This window comes from Leptidea sinapis, chromosome 22 (genome assembly GCF_905404315.1).
Source record: "Leptidea sinapis chromosome 22, ilLepSina1.1, whole genome shotgun sequence".
In the NCBI taxonomy this organism is placed as follows: domain Eukaryota; kingdom Metazoa; phylum Arthropoda; class Insecta; order Lepidoptera; family Pieridae; genus Leptidea; species Leptidea sinapis.
In genome coordinates, this window is record NC_066286.1 from 3,455,647 (window position 1) to 3,478,488 (window position 22,842).

The window sequence follows — 22,842 nt, forward strand, 5'->3', positions numbered from 1 at the left end:
ATCTAAATATGTGTAGATTGAGAGTTGACTAAGAATTGAAGAGTTCCGTTACTTTGTCATGCATTCCGTGATCAGAACCTAACCAAACTCTCTCACCAAAATATCTATGAAGTATATCATTTCCAATAAAAAAAGAATCATCGAAATCGGTTGGCGCGATATTGAGTTATTCGTAAATTTATCATCCACTTTGCTATACGTATGTATAGTAAATTTAAGACTTATGGTTTTCTCATGGATGCCATTGTCAGATCTGGACCAATTACAATTCATTCAAATAAAAAAAGAATTATCAAAATCGGTTCACCCAGTCGAAAGTTTTGAGGTAACATACATAAAAAAAACCGACGAATTGAGAACCTCCTCCTTTTTTGAAGTCGGTTAATAAACATGGCACGTGTGAATTTGTTGAATTGTCAGAAAATATTTTATTAATACTTTTAAGTGAAGTGTTTTTGGTAACGGTTACGGTAAAAGTGCCACCTATAATTTTTTTTTAAGTTAATTATTTATTATTTTATCGTCTTCATGACCACACCATTTGATTGATATTCTAATATAACCTAAAAAATAAAACTTATACAAACAATGAACGTTTAAATACATATATGATGAAACGTTCGAGCAAAACCATACAGATATTGAAATATAACTTTGACCCATGATTCATCATGTAAAAATATTCAGGCCAATTCAATTTTGATTGTAACGGTATATTTATATTGCACGCGGAACATTTTTGTGATGCTTATTTTGTAGTTTGGAAACATGAAATTGTCGTTTGTTGAAAAGCCTCTGCACTGCAATGTTTTATTGAACATTTATATGAGTTAATCTACCAGTTTTTGTTATTTTCGAACAGCTTGTAGTGAATAGATATAAGTAACCTTGTAGTAAGCAGGTAAGTGGGAAACTATCCACTTTTTGTTATTTATAATCTACTCTGTTTACTTTAGGAATAAAAAAATTGCGATAAAAGAAAGTTTTGTTTATAGTTGGGGAGGGAGCGCTTTGCATCACTGCTTGCTCGTGAGTCCCTACTGGATAGCCACGTTGGTGTGGCCGCCGCGCGTACTTGGGGGTACAAGACAGGACTATAATAGTAACATAACGGTTACGGTGCTCACGGCCATATAATATGTGTTTAGTATGTAGGGTAGGTAGGTAATCTGTATAGCAGCAGCAAGCAGCGTGGGCGGGACTTAAGAAACGAGGAGCGAGTCAACTAGCTCAGGCCCGTTGCTCATTGGCAAAGAGATACTGGAATGCGTCTACAAATTACTTATCTCGGGAGCTGCGTGTCAGAGACTGGAGGCACTAAAGAGGATATCACTTCACGAATCGCCAAAGCACGAGCAACCTTTGCACGGTTTCGATCCGTATGGCGATCACAGGCGCTGACACGGAGAGTTAAGCTCAAGATATTCCGGTCCAACGTGAAGACCGTATTGCTGTATGGGTATGAGACGTGGAATGTCACCAAGCCGATGGGCTTGAGATAAGAGAGTTTGAAGTTGATGAGAGATGTCTCATCAACTTCAGGTTTACGATACCCGATACCTTTGCAATTTCCTCGGTATTCACTGGCCCGACAATATTTCCAACAGTCATCTATGGCAACTCGGTCATGAAGTCGCAATCGAACAAAGATTAAACGCCGCAAACGGATAGACCACACACTCGGAAGCGATTCCAAACATATATACATATAACGAGGGAAGCCCGAGACTGGAACCCTCAAGGAAAACGCAAAACGCGGCCGTCCAAAGCATGCTTGACAGCGGATTGTCATTGACGAAGCGAAAGACATCGGGAAGACCTGGAGTGAAATAAAGAGAGCTCAAAACCGATAGCGATGGAGATGTAAAGTGCGAAATAAATGATTTTGTTGTATTTTTTTATGCACTGTGGATGCTCTCTGCCCCCGCTGGGGGGTATAGGAACTTAAATGATGATAAATGATGGTCTGTATACAATACCTACCCTACCCTACTTACTAAGAAAGGATTTGTTCGACCGTTTTTTTATTATAGTTGTTTATATAGCATATGACACAAATAAGGTGGCTTTCTATTAATTATTCGGTAAACAGAATTTTCAAAAACGGTCCAGTAGATCTAGAGATTACTCCCTACAACCTCACAAACTTTACACATTTATAATATTAATTATACATACGTATAGAAACCTCTAGGTTTGGGCAAAGTTAGAGGCATAGTCATAATCAAAGTCAAGTATGCTTGTATATTAACGTACCTACATTAGAAACCTATAATTATATCTAAAGTTATACTTAAACAGCACTTCAACAATCCCTGTTTATTCGCAATAAAAGATAAGGCTATATTTAATCCAAATAATCCGGCTATCGATTAGCTGAAGGGTAAAAATAACCTCAATCTTACGTACACTCTATTATTATCGTCACGCTCAACCACAGTATAAAAACATCAGTCTGTTTTGATGATGATTATTAAATGCTTTATATTAGCTACAGGCAACATATAAATACATCACGTATAAATACATCAGTCTGCAAATTAATAGTTTAACTGTCATATCATTTTGAAGGTGATTGTTTTATACGCTTTATATTATATTAGCTACAGGCCACAGTATAAATACATCAGTCTGCAAATTAATAGTTTAACTATGTTATCATTATGTTTTGAAGGTGATTGTTTTATACGCTTTATATTATATTAGCTACAGGCCACAGTATAAATACATCAGTCTGCAAAATAATAGTGCAACTATGTTATCATTATGTTTTGAAGGTGATTGTTTTATACGCTTTATATTTTCTACAGGATGTTCTATTTACTTAAAAATTATATTGCAGAATTGTTATTCCTCTCATCATAATACTGATCATAGAATCCCAGCAGATTCTTTGCCATTCGCCGCGATTCATGAAGTTCGTGTGCGTTTGTTAACACTTATCATTGTACACGGAACGGTTTTCTTTATCGTTACTCATCGTTGAACTTTATCATTTAGCCTCTACATTTTTTGGTCCTTCGAAAAATATCAGATTTTTTATCATAATTTAACCAGTTGTTTCGATCATTCGTACCTTGTGTCTTTTCGCGACACGCGACTGTAGCCACGGCAGGACTTTGTATAGTATCAAGTAATATCATAGTATATTATAAAGTTCAATAAATTAAAATTTTATTACGCTTGATGCAGATATATGTCATCATCTTATTTTGTTATGTGTTTAATAACTTATACCATTTACTGTTTTAAATTAATTTGCATGCCTAGTTAAACCTGGTGAAACACGTGAAACTTTAAGATTGTGCCCTCGTAACATACCAGGATTTTTACGCAAATAAATAATTTTATTGAGTGATTGATTGATTCAAACGTTAATATTACTAACTTAAACTATGTGATCTGTATTCCTGTTACAAGCTTGCTAGCTCAACGAAGTTTTTTATCATAACTATAGTTTTATTGACATATCGGTGCATATGTTCTGATGGGCCAGGAGTCTTGCTAATGGCCAGGTTATTGGTATTGCAACGCTACTATAGCTAACTAAAGTAAGATAGTTCCTAAACTGCCATTGACGTACTATAAATAACTAGACACTCAATCGCCTATTAAAGGTCGTCAAAAATGTCCGAGCGGCGTTGTATATACGTATACATTAACTTATACATATAACATTAAAACATTCATTCAAATTAACACCTTATTTCGTGGGACTAATGTTCAAAATCTGTTGTATACGCTCATTGTAGTCGAAAGAGACGAACGCAAACACGGGGCAAGAATTTTTAAAAATTGAAATAATTAATTTAGAAAAAAGATTAAAAACGTCATATTAGTGATATAATTTTGTTAATTTAAATGGGCACTTACCTCAAATTACGACGCTGCATTCTTTTTAAGTTTAGATATGATGGTATTTGGACAGTTTTTTACTAACACTTGTCAATGCGTGGCGTTGTATTCTAAGTGCGGTCGAAACACAACTGAACGAAAACTCTTCCTAATAGACGCGTAGGCAGACTTTTGCTTCAGACAGTTCCCGAGCGTTATTTTGAGTCTAGTTGTAACTGCTAATGTTGCATGAAACTTTACTCCTCGTAGTCATTTTGTGGAATTTCATTCATTTTGTTCTCTTCACATCTAGTATTGCGGATGCCCAAGCAACTTGCTTATGCAACCCTCATAAATAATATAAGCAACGTTTTTGATGATACAGAAAAAGAGCATATTTTTCCAACGTTATGACAGTAACTGTATCATTTTATTGTCAACAGCACAGCTGTGTACAACTGGTAGCCAAGAATCCTTACGATTTTAAAAAGATCAGCATTTTCCGCTCGCCATAAACCAGCTTGATATTGTTGTAATATAAAAGATGAATGCGGTGAACGAATTCGGAAATTATTTCCGTTTCCAATGTTTTAAATGGAGCCGTACTCGGATTCTTTTATTGTGATAGATTTCTGCAGTTGTTCGGTATTATTATGTAAGTTTTTGAATGATATTTTATGTTTATTCAAAGTGTATAAGAATGTACGAATCAACTTGATTGACAATGAAGGCTTATTATCATTTTATAATTTTTCTCAAAATACGTGATTTTAAATCTTAGAAATTTGGAATGCAACGAGTAGTCAAATATTATTTCTACATGTGCAGATTGTATTCACAATGTATCTAAGCTAAACCTAACTTTTTATAATCTAAACGTAAAACTGAGTTGTGGTTTTGTTATTAATCATTAGAGTAAAAGGGTAAAAAAGCTAATAACACAGGATATTTTTAAAATAAGAAAATGCGAAAATGTATGCTTAAAAATGTATACATACTAAAATAAATCGACCTTAAGTAGGATGGACTATTAGTATATTAATATGGCCACAAGTATGTCGACTTTATTTTTATTCAGCGTATATTAGAAAATCAATGAAACTTTAATGGATGTAGCATCTGAAAATAGACCGGCGACAGTTATTGAAATAACTACAGCCTACATTTGAGACTGGGACGTGCTCCGAATAGCGATGCTCGATAAATTGCAATATCGAAATAACATCTATAAAGAGGTTTCTCAAGCACGTTTGAAATAAATAACAATTAGGTTTTTGTGTTACTTATTTGAAACAAGGGACACTACGTTAATTGAATTGCGTATGAGTTTTAGAGGAGCAATTATTATCTGCTGATATTCACAACATATAAGCAAAATACAAATAAATAAAGATAAAAAAGTGCGTTTCGGGAGGCTCGACAGAAGTGATAACTTAAAAAAATCCAATTTAAGTTATTTAATTTGTGAAAAGCTTAGATTATTACTTAAATTTTATGTATATTAATAGTGATAATGTAAGGAAAGGTTGTATAAAATTTATTATACATATTGTTAATAAAAGATTATGAAATATATTTTATTCTTAGTTACAATTCTTGAATACGTACAAAAGAATTTTGTGTGACCGGCGATTACGTCACTCTGCCGATCCTAACATCATGAAAATGGCATATTTAGCGGTATGCCAAACTATTTTGAATTATTGCATTACGACATGGGGTGGTGCTGCAAAATCTCTCCTTCTCTTGGTCTTGAAGGTATGTTGTTTTAAGCTTTGCCTGTATCCCACAACAAAACTTTATGAATGAAGTTCTGACAGTCAGGCAACTCTTCATATTGGCTATTATTGTTGTCAAACAGCACCCTTTAACAGAGTTTAGGCCAGAGTCTACTCGCCGCAGTCAGCTTGTGGCAGTATCTACGAAGGTAAGGACATCATTTAGCCGCAGATTCTTTCTGTTTCTGGGACCGTACCTTTATAATAAGCTCCATAAGGTATTATGTCTGTATGGTCTAAACATGTACAAATGTCGATCAAGTGCACACGAATCGGTTGTGGCGCCTTTTGCAAGACTACTGTCACACAGGTCTTCACACACTTCTGGAGGTCTTGGATAGTTAGCACACCTATAAACCGAGAACACCCTATCGCACGCATGTTTGCACATACATCCTCTCTCTCTCTCTCTCACACATACACACTCTCCCTCTCATGCACACACACACACATTTACCTCTATCCTTTGGAATTTAGAGCCTTTTAGTCACTGTGTAAAAGTGGAATCCTGGTGACCAGTAATATAGGTATTTTATTACCTACCACAGGCACCAGCGATCCACGACCAAAACTTTTGTATCTCCTATATTTTTGAGTTTTCGCTGAATTGTTATTTTGGTTGTTGGTGAGAAAATTAAATTATTGTTATAATTATTATTGTGTATATACATTATTAGTATCATTATTACATCATCCTAATAAACCTCATAACTTTTAAATCTGACAGCAGAGAAGAGCATAGAAATTTATGTTCTTCAAGAACCCCGAGCGGATTTGTATCCCCCGAGAGCATTGTAATGGTCAGGCAAATATTGCTCGTCTCGTCAAAAAGTGACTAAACAAATTGAGTATTTAAAAGTATTTCCTAAAAAAATTATTTGGAACGACTTAGTTCATTTTTTATTGGGTTTTATAAAGCAGGAAATTGATTGATGTCATACATGAAAAGTTGAGGGGACGACACCACTAGACCAAGGAGGACGTTACGGAATAATATCTTGGAATGGATCGACGTCGACTTCGAGATTGGAGTTCAAAACCTGAGCTCGTCCGAAATATGCTCCAACATGGACTTCAGAATGTATTAACCCTGTAACCTCACGTTCAGATGCTGAGAAAGGCATTATTTTCGAGCTGATACTGGGGTGCATCAGAAGAGAGAAGAGTACAATACTCCATATAAGGACGCAACCGACATATCATTGATATGCAAAAGAAACAGTGAAGGGGATATCACACAGCCTTGCGGAACTCCAGCGTTGCTGCGCCTATTGATCCACTTGCATGCCATGATAATGGAAGTTACGAAATCAACTTATGCCATGCACGATTGAAGGCCAATCCATGATATATCCGGAGTAGCTGCCCGGCTTTTTCTCCCTTGCTTTCGATATTGGTGTTAGACATACCAGAAGATCGTCTTTGACGAACTGGTGATCCTTTAGATATAAAAAATTAAAGAAGTGGCGGATAATTACGGGCGGCGTCATCTGTACTTAAGGTATAGCTTTGACACCACAGGATGGTCGATGGCGGCAAAGAGTGCCCAGAAGATTGGCTTTACCTTTTGTTTTATGATTGTCAAAATTAGAGGACTACTGGAAAAGTTAAAAGACCTTTCAAAAAATGTTCAATTTTTTATAATCTTTGTGATCAACTGGTCCATACCCTGGAGCAAACTTATTTTGGGGACACTTTGTCTACGTGTGCATATTTGCTGATATAAGTACTGAATATTCAGATAAACTTTGGCACGCCGTCTCAACTTATGAATGTGAAAAGTTGACAAAAGAGTGAACGAGTATCTAGTAGTGGATAACTAGGGCAGGCTTAACGGTTCCAAATCACGTAATGTGGAGCGTTGAAGAACACTCCACTGTCACCAATTACTGGCTACATATTTAGACGACTAGCTGTTTCGTATCGCTTTGCCTGTGTACTTTTTTGGGCGAAAATAAAATGATCTAAATAGTAGTCGATCGTCGATATGGTTTAGTTTTCATTATTATAATCTGTTACCTTGTGGTGTCAATTTTTATAACCATCAAATAATTTAATGTCAAAAATAAAGTTATCGCTTTTAAGCCATCATATTATTTCGGTTGTTTCTCTTCAAATACGTTAAGGATTACTATAGGCAATACTTTGTGGGGATTAGTTATAATTATTATTCCACACATAATAATCGCCTTTCTTTGTAAAAGCATAAGTCTGTTTTATTTTTATCGTTTCCCAGAATTTCGTTTATAGGGAACAAGTTTATTTCGGCAAATTTAAAGATTTAACAAGAGGAAATTTATTTTGGCTCATATAAACACAACTTTGCGAAAAAGGGTTCAAAATATTCAATTCCACCTTCGCACGACACGCCACAAGTTAGGATATCATCCTCACCATCTGGATGTGTGGCGGTCCTCCACAGTGCGGTTTTCAAGGAGCTTTCTTCCACGTACTACAAAGCTGTGGAATGAGCTTCCTTGTGCGGTGTTTCCGGGACGATACGACATGGGTACCTTCAAAAAAAGCGCGTACACCTTCATTAAAGGCCGGCAACGCTCCTGTGATTCCTCTGGTGTTGCAAGAGATTGTGGGCGGCGGTGATCACTTAACAACAGGACCCGTACGCTCGTTTGTCCTCCTATTCCATAAAAAAAAAAAAAATTGAAAGGTTAAAAATATTTCAAATTATAGCTATTTGTGTTCAAATTATAAAATTACTAATTGCATTAATAAAAATCTCGGGTCTACAAAATTACACCTCTAGCTTATAGTTATAATATAATAGATTCATGGTTTTTGTCTGGTTCTGCGCAGGCCACCTACAATAATATAATTATTATACTAAATATGCTAAGTTGTTATGATTTTGAGATGGGCCGGGAGTTTCTTCTCCCCATGTCATAACCTCTTTATGAACTTGTAGCATCATGACGTTTACCAAGTAGTGTTTCAATAGATCTGTTTTGTTATTGTCATTCCCTATGGTAAATAACTATATTTCTATTTCTACACCCTCGTTAAGTATAGCTTACATTGCCCCTTATACAATAGTGTACTATTACAGGAATGCTCTATGTAATATCTGTTGATTTTATGTCAATAAAATATTTTGTGATTTTTGACTTTTACTTCACGAACTTGTGTTTATTTAGAGAATATTTTGATTTCATTTTCTAACTTTTTAAGTTCTTTCTTTTATTCTGGATAAGCGTTACTAGCGATTCCTATAAAAATATATTTTTGCAATGTTAGTTCCGTTGTTCAAAAATTACCTTGCACTTTAAAAAAATTTCTTTGAATGTATTTAAATTATTATCGAATTGGAATTAGTATTACGGGATACTAATTAGGAGATAAAAAATCTTGGAGTTGATAGAGCTTTAGTCCACGATTATAATGATACCACTCTTATTACAAGGTAATGCACCGTTTTCAAGAAAATAACGAATACGAATAAGATTAGTAGCGTTTGTACGGTGTCGGTACCGATTAGTTTCGGACCATTCGGAGGTCGTTCATCAGGTTGAGTGTGGTGGGTTCGCGATAGGATTAGTAGCATTTTAATCATAGACCAAAGTTCTATCAACTACAATTTATAAAAATTAGGTTAGGTTATGTTAGAACAGTTAAAACAAGGCAGGAACCGAGCGTAGCGGGCCGCGGCAGCGGCCGGCGAGTGCCAGAAAATAATTCTAGGCGTTTCCCTTTCTTTCCTCCCCATATAAATGCCCGACCCTTAAAAATGTCATAATTTGAGGCTTTTTTCTCTGGAGGGGTGTATTACCTTGTAATTAGAGTGATATCATTATAAACGTGGAGTAAAGCTCTATCAATTACAATGTTTTACCTCATAACTCGTGCTACGGGATAGGTACTAAGTTTTAACGTTATGTATATGATTTTCTTATATTAGAAGAGACATAATAATGATTAATTGTAAATTCCAGCGCAGTGCAATGGCGGTACGGTGATGGCGGATGGCGCGGGCACGGAAGCGGGCGCGGGCGCGGAGGCGGTAGCGGGAGCTGGAACTGTAGCGGATGCGGACGCGTTAAAAGTGGTGGAAGCTGATGGGTTGGGCGAGTTTGCAGCTCGTGGGGCAGAGCTCGAGCGCACCTACGTGCATGAGGTGTACGAGCAAGCTGGAGGGGATGCTGCCCCGCCCTGCGCGCCAGCGGCTTCCGTCAGAACCTTCCTCGGAGAACTTGAGCCAGGGAGCCTAGTTTGTGATGTCGGTAAGTTCTTTGCTGAAATAACATTCGAACGAGAAAAAAAAATCATTTTGTGTTAATTAACATCAAAACCTAAACCTAAATAATAATAATAATAAAAACAATTTTACACTTCCGTGAGAGTATCTTGCCACCACATCTTAGCAGTTTGCACGTCATTGTCAAGTGTCAATATCACACCCGGCAACTGTCAGTTGGCCGACTTGGTGTTGGCTATGGTTGTGACTATCATAGAGAAGAGAAGAGAGCTAAGAACCAAACAGCAGGAATAAATCAAGAAACGGAAGCAAGCCTTCTTACGATATAACAAGCTAATAATAAAAGTCAAGTCAACAGAGAAGAGAAAACGGCCTTCATAAATTTCACCCAAGGGTACTTTCCATAAAGCTGAAAACGAACTAGTCGCTCCTGCAAAAACGAACAAAATATACGAGGTCAAAAACATAAGCCGTGCGAGATCATGCTCCCTCTCAAAAATAACTTCGCAATAGCATCCAAAAGATGCACTCACATAGAAGTCTCAACTCACCATGCTACAAGAAACCAACACAAACATTGAAACAGATATCTCTTCTGCAAGCCAGCTGGTCACCTGTGGAAAAGTACCTCCAAACCAAAAGATCTCCAGATGGCCAATACAAGAATAAAATTGATTATGTAATAACAAATAAAAACAAAATTCCTTATAGACAGCAGCGTGAACCAAAGCTTCAACTTCAATACCAATCACCACATGGTACGCAGCTGCCTACTCGAAAATATGACCAAATCGAAGAGAAACTCAAACAATTCACAAAAGTCAAACAAAGCAATAATTTTTAAATTAAATAAAAACAAAGCAATTATTAGCATTTTTTTTATGGAATAGGAGGACAAACGAGCGTACGGGCCACCTGTTGATAAGTGATCACCGCCGCCCACAATCTCTTGCAACACCAGAGGAATCACAGGAGCGTTGCGGGCCTTTAAGGTGTACGCGCTTTTTTTGAAGGTACCCATGTCGTATCGTCCCTGAAACACCGCACAAGGAAGCTCATTCCATAGCTTCGTAGTACGTGGAAGAAAGCTCCTTGAAAACCGCCACACATCCAGATGGTGAGGATGATATCCTAACTTGTGGCGTGTCGTGCGAAAGTGGAATTCGGCGGCAGGAAACAGGTTAAATAGCTCTTCGGAACACTTCTCGTGATAAATGCGGTAGAAGACACACAATGAAGCGACTTCTCTACGCAACGCCAAGTGATCCAGCCGTTCACAGAGCACTGGGTCCTCCACAATTCGAGATGCTCTACGTTGCACGCGGTCAAATGGATCGAGCTGATACTGGGGTGCGCCAGACTAGAGATGACAGCAATACTCCATGTGTGGCCGGACCTGCGCTTTGTAGAGCGCTAGTATGTGGGCCGGCTTGAAGTATTGCCGAGCTCTATTAATGACGCCCAGTTTCTTTGAAGCCAATTTGGCTTTGCCCTCCAGATGACCACGAAATTGGCAATCGCTCGAGATTTCGAGACCCAGTATTCCGATACTAGGCGAGGCTTTAAGGGAAATGTTGCCGAAGAGCGGTGATACGACAAATGGGGTTTTTTTAGTGGTAAACGCGCAAACTTTAGTCTTCTAGGGGTTAAATTGGACAAGGTTCAATTTACCCCATTTCGCAACCTTCTCAAGAGAGGACTCGATAGAAGACACAAGTTTCTCCCGGCACTGGTCGACGATTTCCCGAGAGAGACCTGCATGGCCCATGTATACGGCATCACCAGTGCTGTCGTCTGCATAGCAATGAATGTTAGAGGTGTCCAACATATCGTTGATATGCAGAAGAAACAGCGTGGGAGATAGCACACAGCCTTGGGGCACTCAAGCATTCACGGGCTTCGGGTTCGAGCAATATCCGTCGACAACGACCTGTATGCTGCGCCCAGTGAGGAAGTTGGAGGTCCACTTGCACAAACTCTCGGGAAGCCCAAATGATGAAAGCTTTGAGAGGAGCGCCTTGTGCCATACACGATCAAAGGCCTTCGCTATATCCAGGCTAACTGACAGGCCTTCCCCCTTGCTTTCAATAGCCGCAGCCCGTCTATGTGTTAGGTATACTAGAAGATCACCAGCCGACCGACCATGGCGAAAGCCGTATTGTCGGTCGTTGATCAACTGGTGACTCTCCATGATTTTGGAGAGCAGGGAGGTAATAGCAATAGGCCTGTAGTTTGCCGGATCCGAACTGTCTCCTTCTTTTTGGATCGGATGGACAAGGGCTGACTTCCAAGAGTCAGGGACTTCGCCTTTATAATAAGAGTGCCGGAATAAACGCGTTAGCACCGGCGTCAACTCAGGGGCACACGTTCTAAGCACGATTGGAGAAATGCCATCCGGCCCGCTCGACTTCCTGATGTCCAACGAAAACAGAGCTCGCCTAACAGTTTTCTGTCTGAACTGTACTTCAGGCATAGAGCTCTGACACCGCGGGATGGTCGGCGGTGTTTTTCCGTTGTCGTCAAGAGTCGAGTTGGAGGCGAAAAGAACGCACAAGAGATCGGCTTTCACTTTTGCCGTATGGGCCAGAGTGTCATTCCTCATGTGCAACGGCGGCATGGACGGCTGGCTGAAGTTACCAAGAGCAGCTTTCGACAACGACTAGAACTTGCGTGTTCCGGTCGGGTATCTGGAAAGCTGCTCGCCGATTTTTACGACGTGTTTTGATTTTGATTTGCCGCTTAAAAAATATTTAAAGAAAATATGAAAAGAGATATTTTAGAAAGATATATTCAAAATACAGGAGGTGTCAAAAAATCTTTAAAGAATAACGTGAATAAGGCTAAAAGTGGATTGCCAAACTAAAGAGTAAGCACACTAACATAAAAGGCGGAGAGAAATCCAAAACCTAGGTACAGATTTCTACTAAACCCTTTACTCTAATAGTGATACTACTAAACTGGAAGTTAGGTAAAATATCAGAAAAAGAAAAGAAAAACAGCACAGAATGTGAACTCGATAACTTCAGAAGTTATTAAAGCCATAAATTCACAAAAAAATGGAGAAAGCCCCGGGATCAGACAACATGACAAATGAACTGATGAGAGGCACCATCAATGAAATAAGCTCAGTGTGAACAAAAATATTCAATGAAATCCTCCATTCAGGGTTTATGCCAAGTCAATGGGGAAGTTTATATTATCTTATTCATATTCACAAGAAACGAGCCAAAGGAGCCAAGGAGGCAACTATAGGCTAATCAGTCTGATGTCAAGTTTTTGAAAGTTTTAGCTTAAGCTATATTGGAGTGAATTTCTTAAAAATTTGGTCAATACCAACCAATTGAGCAATCTGTATTTAGGAAAAACTCTAACACTATTGATCATAATATCCATACAGTGATAAAATTACTACAGAAATATAATGAATACCAAAACCGTATTTATCTTACATTCATTGATTACTGCAAAGCTTTTGACAGCCTCATTCATAACTTTTATTTGGTCAAGTCTGGGGGAACAGGGTATCAGCAAATTGTACATCAACATAAGAAAAAACATCTATAATAAAATCACAAGCTGCATTAAGTTAGAATCTGTAGGAAGTTGTTTCTCGATAAATAGAGGAGTCAGACAGGGACATCCTTTGTCCCCAAAGCTTTTTCAGCGGTACTGGAAAGCATCTTTTGAAAATTGGATTGGGATAAGTTTGGCTTAAATAATAAGGGCCGACGAGTATGTAACCTCAGGTTTGACGATATTTTTCAGTTAGAAGATGATCTCCGAAAACTCCAAATTATGATACAACAGCTTGCGCATGAGAGCCAAAATGTCGGACTAAAGAAGAACCTAGAAAAGACAAAATTGATGACCAACTCAGAACAGATAACAGCCAAATGTAAACAAAGTTTAAATTACAGTGACACAACATTTTCAGGGACCCCAAAGCTCTATGATCATTCTCCTTTTACACACCACACGAAATTACTGCATTTTGACACGTCAAAAACTAGCCAAAGGCTGAAAACAATTATCAATTATAATAAAAATAATAACGCGTTCTGGCTCCGCTGAGTTTCTTGTGCACGTTCCTCTCATATCAGGAGTATATGTTTTCGATTGGGAGATAAATTTTGACATTAATAAAGTTATTTTAAAATTATATTTTATATTCGTATATTTGGTGACTTTTCGGCCATTGCATCTTTTTGAAAATTGAACACTCTCATTAAACAGTGTGATCTATTTAGTTACTAGTTTTTGTTCTTAAATACAAAAGTACTAGTGAAAATAGTTTTGCAGTATCTTCTGTAGTAGCTGTATATAAAACTTGTCAAAATAAACAGAGCAGTTCAGAAAGGATTTGTTTGTGCACGAGGGCGTAAGAATATCTTTACTACCCACGTTTTGGCGAAAATGTAAAACATACAGAATGGTTAATTTATTGAATAGTAGCAGAGAAAGGAAAATGTCAAATCGTGGGAGTTGATTCAGATGTTTTGTTGAAAGTTAATCTGACATTACGAATAAATTATAATAATAATAATATTGTACGATATTTTAACATAAGATATTAGACGGTTATTAGAGAGCCTAAAATTAGATGAAAAATGTAAGAATATAGAATAAGAATGAATGTTGTTCCCGGCTTCTATACATAAAGTGTAAATTATAGAATAAGAATATCACTGTCTCAGTGCACTTGATCCCTAAAAATGTTGTACGGACAGCACGTGTTTCGCCTCTACTCGTCTCCTCTAATCCTCAAGAGCTGTTGACTTGCCGAATCTGTATGCAACAACTAGCTCGGTCGTTCAGTCAGAGCTCAGCGATAACCGATTTCCCAGTGGAGGACGCGTTTAACTCTTAAGTAGGCCCTGCGGGAGGTCTACTAATAATATGTTTTAACAACCCCCACTACGTATGTATTAGTTCTCCTATCTTTGTGATGTCCAGAACACACTGTTTTAGGTACTTGTATTGCAGAATATTACTTTTTTTATGAAGAATGTACGTTGAGTTTGTTGTCAGACTAAAGGTCAGATCAAAGGATGATAATGTATGTACAGATATTTTTGTACGCTGAAAATTTCATAAGCATGTTTGTACAAGAACAACAGCGCTAATAAAATATAGAAACAAACATTAACCTTTAACAGTAATTAATGCGTGGTCGTAGAACTTATATTAAGTTGAGAATTTGCTGTCGAAAAATTTTACCGACAATTTCCAGTTATATGAAAGTGGGTAGTGTTTTTAGTGACCTTTGTTTTACAATTAAGGTTTGAAATATATAACCTTTGATTTATATATCTAAAAAGACTGAGACAGCTGTGAAAACGTTGAAAAAAATTGAGGTTGACTGTTAACCTCTATTTTAAGCAATGCACCCTAACACAACATTCACAAAGTGACATACAAATCGCAAGTATAAGATGTAGCTTATCACGCACACTAAAGTAATAAACCTGTTTTTTTTTTCATCGGTGTTATAGATATAACCTTTAATTATTCAAGTACAGTTGTCACTGACGTACAATAAACAATTCTACTCCCAATCGCCTATTTAAGGTCGTCAAAAACTGTCCGTACAACGTGGTATATATTACCTATGTAAACATTAAGACATTAATTTATACAGAGAACATTGAAGCATTCATTCACAATAATACCTTATTTCGTGGGAGTAATGTTCTAAATCTATGCTATAAAAGTCTGCGTAATAAACGCGTAGGCAGAGTTTTGCTTCAGACACTTTTTGACTTAGTCTAGTTGTTTATTGTAAGTCAATTACAGTTGTTAATAGCAATCAATTTTACAACAAGATAAAAGTACCTCCGATACTTTAAATGGGTTCGGACATTTTTCTAGATGACTGCACTCCACTGCTCCACTGGCTGCAAATTGCAATACAGTCCTTTAAATGTGGAGGCTAATTATCAATAGAAGCACGCACTCTTGCCAGGGGAAAACTCATCACCGCCAATCGTACGGATTGTTTAAGGGACTCCAAATTATCATGGCGTGTAGAGCAAGCCGTACTCTCTAAAACTGACCATAAATCATAAACCAGCGGATTAAGATCGGGACTAGGCGACGGCCAGTCTTCAGCTCTGATGAAGTCCGAAACATTCGTTTCCAACTAAGACTGCGTAGACTGAGCTTTATGACCCGGCGCCGAGTCTTGGTGGAAGGACCATTCTTGGTTATTGAACATGGTGTTGTTAAGGGGCTTCACTACCTTCTCAAGAATGGTATCTTGACATGTTTGAAACCTTTTTCACAAAAGTATGGCTCAGTCACTAGCTTAGTCAGCTAATACCCCACCAAATAATCACTTAAGTCGGATAGCGCCCACGTGCTCTCTGTCAGCTAATTGGGAAGCTTCTTTAGAGCTTTGACTTACTAACTCGACTTAGCCGAGTAGAAAGCATATGTGGGATATATATATATACACAATATGTTAAATATTTATTTAAACATTACTAAATCGAAGATATAATATAATTGTGGCTGTAAAGTACTGGAATGGTCAGAATAAAGAATCCACTGTAATTTATATAATTACTGGTGTAAAAAATGGTTTAAAATATATGTGATCCTCGATCCTTATAAAATATAATAATTCTTAAAATATGTTACTCATAATTATTTGGCATTTTACCAGAAACAATCCAAAACTTAAATGTACACACACTTCTCTCTCACTGTCTCTCTCTTCGCACGTTCGCTCATAACTGACGATCGTTCGTGGTCATTGTCAGATGAGGATACTGTATCGTGAAACTTATTATGATCTGCTAAATAATCTTTGGACTGGTGTGTTTGACTGTCCAGGGTATCAAGGGTACCTTGCGCCTCCAGCACCACATCTCGTATTCTTCTATCCCCTGTCTTAGTCGAGCTCGTCTCCCTGTTTACGTTTCCATATAATAAATAATTAACCCGGTCTTTTTTGCATTGCAATTGCAAATGTTACTGACATGACATCCTTAGCCATACCTATACACTTATCATTTTTGTTTCCACAAAATTATAACGAGAATCGAAATAAATTCCAAATAAGGAGACTTAATTATTTGCTGCGCGGCGCGTCGTTACCTTCTCTAATTTTCGACCCGATACGAATTAGGGACCTTTAATAAGAGCATACTCCCACCTTAAAGGCGGGCAACACATCTCTTCACACATGAAGACCCGTGAGCTTCTTGCCCGTTTGCCCCCTCTTATATAAAAAGTCTATATTAACCTATTGGAATAAATGATTTTTCTTTCTATCTTTCTATCGTTAGTGTCTTTACCAGCCAAACTTAAATCGATGGTTATCAAACTCAAAAAAAAAGTAAAGTATATGGAATTTGTACTATGTAGACCTTTAATTTTTTTTAGGGTGCGGCAATGGGAGGTACCTGAGTGTCAACCCGGCCGTGTTCACGGTGGGAGGTGACAGGTGCACCAGACTGACGTCACAGGCACGTCACCACAACAATGAGGTATATATAGTTATAACAATATAATAGTATGTATACTAAATGGGTATATAAGTGTGTGTGTACTGTAATGTACGAACGCACTTAACAAAAATCCTTAAAAAATTGTATTCCTCATGCTATTTTATTAGTGTGCAAAAAGAAAAACAATATTGAAGTGAGGAAAGTATTACATACAACCAATGAAAATATTACTATACCGAATAATATAGTTAAATATAACGTTCATTTGAATATTATTAAATTATTTTTATACAATTAGAAAGAAATGTTTTTTTTTCATTCTACCACTCAAATACAATATATTGAAGTTGTGGTTGCGTAGACATAAGGCTTCCTAAAAACTCACTCTGGTATTTTGTCCTTACGCGCCAAAAGAAGTATAACTTTAAAAATATCTATAGGTTTGTGTGTTCTACTAATAAAGTCTCCTTTTGTATTGTTGAAAATTGTATACCTCATCTCCAATCTCCAAATCCAAACAATCTCCTTACTGCAACAGCTTGTATCGAGATACTCCAACATCATCTAGAATAAAAGACCAAATTGAACTCTAAAAAGCTTGGTGTCCTTAGTTAGGCGATACAATATTTTACTTTAAACCAGTATTACGTTCTGAAAGCACGTTTAAAGAATATAAGAATAAGAGTTTTTAATCGATTCGTCATCAGTTATTCTTATAAACGAAGATCTTTAGCCTATTTTACAACTTCGAAAGTAATTTGATGTAGATATTTCGATTGTTTATAAGTACATATTTATCCATTTCTGTGACTTAGAAAAAGAATTATGTTCCCCGTTTTATGCATCGGTGCAAAGCTGTACAAACCTTATTGTGTTTCAGTCTGAAAGGCGCCGTACCTAGTGAAATTACTGGGCAAATGAGACTGAACATCTATGTCTCAAGGTAACGAGCGTAATTGTAGTGCCGCTCAGAAATTTTGGGTTTTTCAAGAATCCTGATTCTCAACAAAAATGAGATATTGTTAGATTTTGTTAATATAGTCTAGGTTGTTAGTACAATTGATATTTTTTACGATGTTTGAGATTTGGATCCCGGATTTGATAAAGGCCTCCTCCAACTTCATCCACAACTGCTTTCAAGTGCTTTCTTCTTCCATTATTTTCCTGCTGATTGTGCTATGTATCAGTCCACCGTTTTATTGGTCTCCTACATTTCGTTTTCCTGATGTTGGCCCCTTCCAACGTGTAATTTTCAGTCCTTTGTCCAGCAGTGGGCGTGTTCCGACTGAAATGATAATGTTGAAGAAGTTTCTGATCTTATAGATCCTTGTAATGATATTTCCACCAGGTTGTGGTCTGCGACAACATGTGCCTTCCATTCCGTGATGAGTCGTTCGACGCGGTCCTCTCCATCGCCGTGGTGCATCACTTCGCAACAGTGGAGCGCCGGGCCATGGCGCTTCGAGAGCTGGCCAGAATCACCCGGATTGGCGGGCGACTCATGCTCACAGTGTGGGCCATGGAACATGAGGGGAGGAATTTTGATTCGCAAGTAAGTAATATTACTATTTTATTTAATTAGGCGTTTTAATTTCATCGATTTGCAGCCGGAAGACGTCCACTGTTGGACAAAGCCAACCCATGACGATCAGCCCTGTGCTGCCCTCATCCAACTTACTCCGGCGATCTTAACCAGATCGTCGGCCCATCTTGTGGTGGGTCTACCAACACTACGTCTTCCGGTAAGTAGTCGCCATTCGATGACTTTACTGCCCCAACGGCCATGTGTCTGTCGAGCTATGTGCCCTGCCCACTGCCACTTTAGTTTCGCAACGATCTGGGTTATAAGGCGTTATATTGCGGACCATAATTAGCCAAACTTCCCTCAAAAGTTCGGGTTTAGACGAAACGACCCTGCCGTCACCGGTCTTCAGTTTCGTCAGTTGGCTCTGCCCAATATACAAAACTCGTGCGGACGTTTTGCATATTCGTGGTTTATTCTCAGTTACAAATTTACCACGTGTAAGGCCGTTATTTTTTTTAAGGGGAGGATATTTACTATCAGTGGAACAGTATAGAGACTTAGAGACAAACTTAGTTTTAATTATATGCGTATGTTAAAATTATATTGTCAATATTAGATACACAACTAGCTTCTAGTCCGTTTTTTTCAGGTCTGTAAGTAGTGTGGTATTTTTAAATCAAATAAGAGATTTGTTATTTTTAGAGTGATATCCACAGATAATAGACGGAGCCACAACGTGAGAGTTGAACGACACATACCAAGAATTACGAACTCAGCGTTACTCGAAAGGTTGGCTCAGTTGGTAAGAGCGCTCGGACGAAACCAGAGAGGTCGCGGGTTCGAGTCCCGCATCGTTCATAAGTTTTGGTTACAAATTTAATTTGTACAAATGAGAGATTTCAAACTCCTAATTCGAATAGAAATGTTTGAATTATAAGTATTGAATATTAATAATTCGTTCCTCATTTTAATTGCAGGACGTTCTGATACCATTTCACAGACCAGCGACGTTATGTCCACCGCTGACAGCACCTAGATTTTTATCAGTTGAACAAGACCAGTAAGTATAACAATTCAATTATATTATCAATAATATCTTTATACTACGTTAGAAAAAAATATGAAAAAAATGCGCTTGTGAAGGATCCAGTACACTAAGGCTAGGTTGCATCATATTAACTGTTATAGTTAAGGTTTAATTCACATTTAACGTTAACAGTAACGCTGGCTTTCACATAGACTGCGGAATGTGATGCACCATCGTATTACCTTGGCATAATTAAAGATAAAGTTAAAAAATGAAATATGAAGTCAGTATCAAATATATATTTAAAATTATTGACATGTCGCTTTGTAGCTATTTAACATTACATTAAAATAGCTTTAACCGTCGAAGATTGGACTGTTACGGTTAACAGTTAAAGTGGAGTCGTCATCTAAATATTGTCAAACGGTGCAACTCATTTTTTGCTTAACCGGTACTTTAACATGTTTGTGAATGCTAAAGTTGATGTTAGTCAGTTAGTGTAACCCAGCCTAAAAGATAAAAAAAATATCAATAAATAAAGAACTTATCGAAAGTCGGAAATCTAAAAAATGTATTGGATACGTATGTTCAATAACCGGACTAGGCTAGGCTATTTAACCATTAAAAAAATCATAGATATTATAATAATTGTAACTCATTTATATTATAACTTTGACTTTCTTTAAGGTCATGGCCAAAAAAGTACATTTCATTTACATATACATAGTAAATACATGCTACAAAAAATATAAGGATCACCAATAAACTATACAATTGTTATTTTAACATCATATGAATATAATAGGTACAAGTATTTATGCAAAAAGTATTTTCTGAGTTGTATACAGTAAAAGTAAAAACAATCAGAATTAAAAATAATTAAAGCATACTTAAATATAAGTTATATATAGCTAATGAATCTGTATTTGCAGGAATTCAGAAATTTGGAACAATAGGTCAAGTTCACCCGGATCTTCGTCGCTATCGTCCCCAAATGAAACCTGTTACTCCTTCGTACGACGAGCTTTACAGAAGCTGGCTGGCAGACGCTCTTTCCTACCATCATGGAACATCGGCAACAGAGTTAGCACCAGGCCCTGCCCTCGACCTGAACCTCTCGCAGTTGATCTTCCAATAGAATTACGTAGATTAGAGGAAGGATCACCACCGAAATTATTTGCGCAATTCTCTGAGTCATCAACGTCACGGAGTCTCACAGATATTGCAGATGTTGAACGACATGCGATGAAACGATCTAGATCCAGCCTGCCTATTCTTGCAGGAGATGAAAACGAACCACCAGCCACAAATATATCAAAACAAGAAACGATTGAGCCTCGAAAGAAACCAAAACTTGTTAAACAAAAAAAATCAATCAATGAGGACGACGCAGATGAAGATCTTGATAAGCCTACAGACATGAAAATCTTAGTAGATGAAATGCCAAACTTTAAAGTTCATACATATAGACAAAAACCAAAGAAACCGGGTGTTTTCAAACAAACTTCACTCAATGAGGAGCTAATGTCTGTGGAGCGCTTAAGAGAAAAGGAACGTTTACGTAAAAATATTCAGAAACAAGCATCTCTTAATGAAGAATATTTATATAGACGGCCTGGAACTTTAGACTCAATACGTGACTCGATATTTTCGACGTCTGCAAACACTGCCAAAAAGTTTCAATCTCTTAAAAATGGCCTGACAAATAAATTTAAGACTTCTACAACGAATATAGATAAGGTAACAGTGTTTGTAAGGATGCTTCAAGGCTGGAAAAGTCACGGACCAGTGCCAGAAGTTCCTACACCGAGCGAAAATAATGTAAATAATGAAAAAGCCTATCCTGAACGACGACATTCTAGGGAAGATGGTTCTGATTCCTCAAAAGATAGTAGTTTGCAGAGTGATACTAGTGTGGATTCAGAAGATAGTTTTGCTTCTGTGATATATGTGCCTAAAGCAGACGGAACAAGTGATCCCTTATCGCCAACTCCACTTTCCCCAGGACCCACCTCCCCTAGATTAAAGGTATCTTCAGTACCTACTTCACCAAGAATGAAAAATTCACCTGGTTTACCTTCTCCAAGAATAAAACAATCATTTCCATTAATACGACCACCATCATCACCAAACGCCGTTCAAGCGGCTGCTAATTTCAATAAAATTCTAGTAGCTCAATATAGCCTTAAGAACTATTCAAGCACTAACAACGTACCATTTGTGCCATTAAAACCTCAGTCAAAAAGCCAACCAAACTCACCACCTAAACCTGAAGAAGAAAAAAAGATTGACACACCACCTACACAAACAATACCAGAAATATCTAACATTATTCCTGTGGATATATTTGAGGAAATCGATCCCATTCCGCCAATACAAGAAGAAGAAGAAATAACTGCTGAAGTAACAAAAGAACTCATAGCAGAAATCAACAAAGACATCGAAGAAATACACAAACTTACCTTAGAAACAGATAATTTGAAACCTCGTATTTTACAAGATACAAAACCATATCCAAAAATAACCCTTCAAACAGTAGCAGAGCTACCGGAAATACCCAGATTCAAACCTAAAGAATCTAACAAATCAACAACAACGGACATTTCAGACTCTAAAATCGCAGATAAAAAAAGGAGAGAGAGAATTAAACAAATAAAAGAAATGCTTAATAGAGGTATGCCATCAATTAACAGTAGCAGAAGACCACCATTCCCAATAGTTCGCACAACTGGCAAATCGGAACCAATTGCAAAGAGCCATCCTCGGTTAATGTCTTTGGAATTATTTAATCCAGCCGTAGATGATATGGATAGCGATTCAAGTGGAGTATCTTCACCTGATTCAGTTGACAGCGTAATCAGCGTTGTGCCAGATGAACTTCGGAAAATTGCGATGGAAAAAGGTGAGTTTCTGATTCAACACAATGTTACCGTAACTATTTACAATTACCTGAGACATTAAATTTTAAGTCTCAATATGACGGGCACAGAGCGATGATATCGGGTTCGTATCCCATC

At 37.4% G+C, this 22,842-nt stretch overlaps 1 protein-coding gene across 1 annotated transcript in view; it reads left to right on the forward strand.

Annotated features, from left to right (window-relative positions):
- The window catches only part of LOC126970960 (uncharacterized), a 61,238-nt gene that overhangs the window by 31,527 nt on the left and 6,869 nt on the right, over positions 1 to 22,842 (forward strand). Inside the window, exons 3-7 of the mRNA XM_050817104.1 lie at positions 9,560 to 9,847; positions 17,209 to 17,312; positions 18,622 to 18,825; positions 19,776 to 19,858; positions 20,758 to 22,727. Of these exons, the coding sequence (XP_050673061.1) occupies positions 9,583 to 9,847; positions 17,209 to 17,312; positions 18,622 to 18,825; positions 19,776 to 19,858; positions 20,758 to 22,727 (2,626 nt within the window). The 5' untranslated portion in view covers positions 9,560 to 9,582. The remainder of the gene's footprint in view (positions 1 to 9,559; positions 9,848 to 17,208; positions 17,313 to 18,621; positions 18,826 to 19,775; positions 19,859 to 20,757; positions 22,728 to 22,842) is intronic.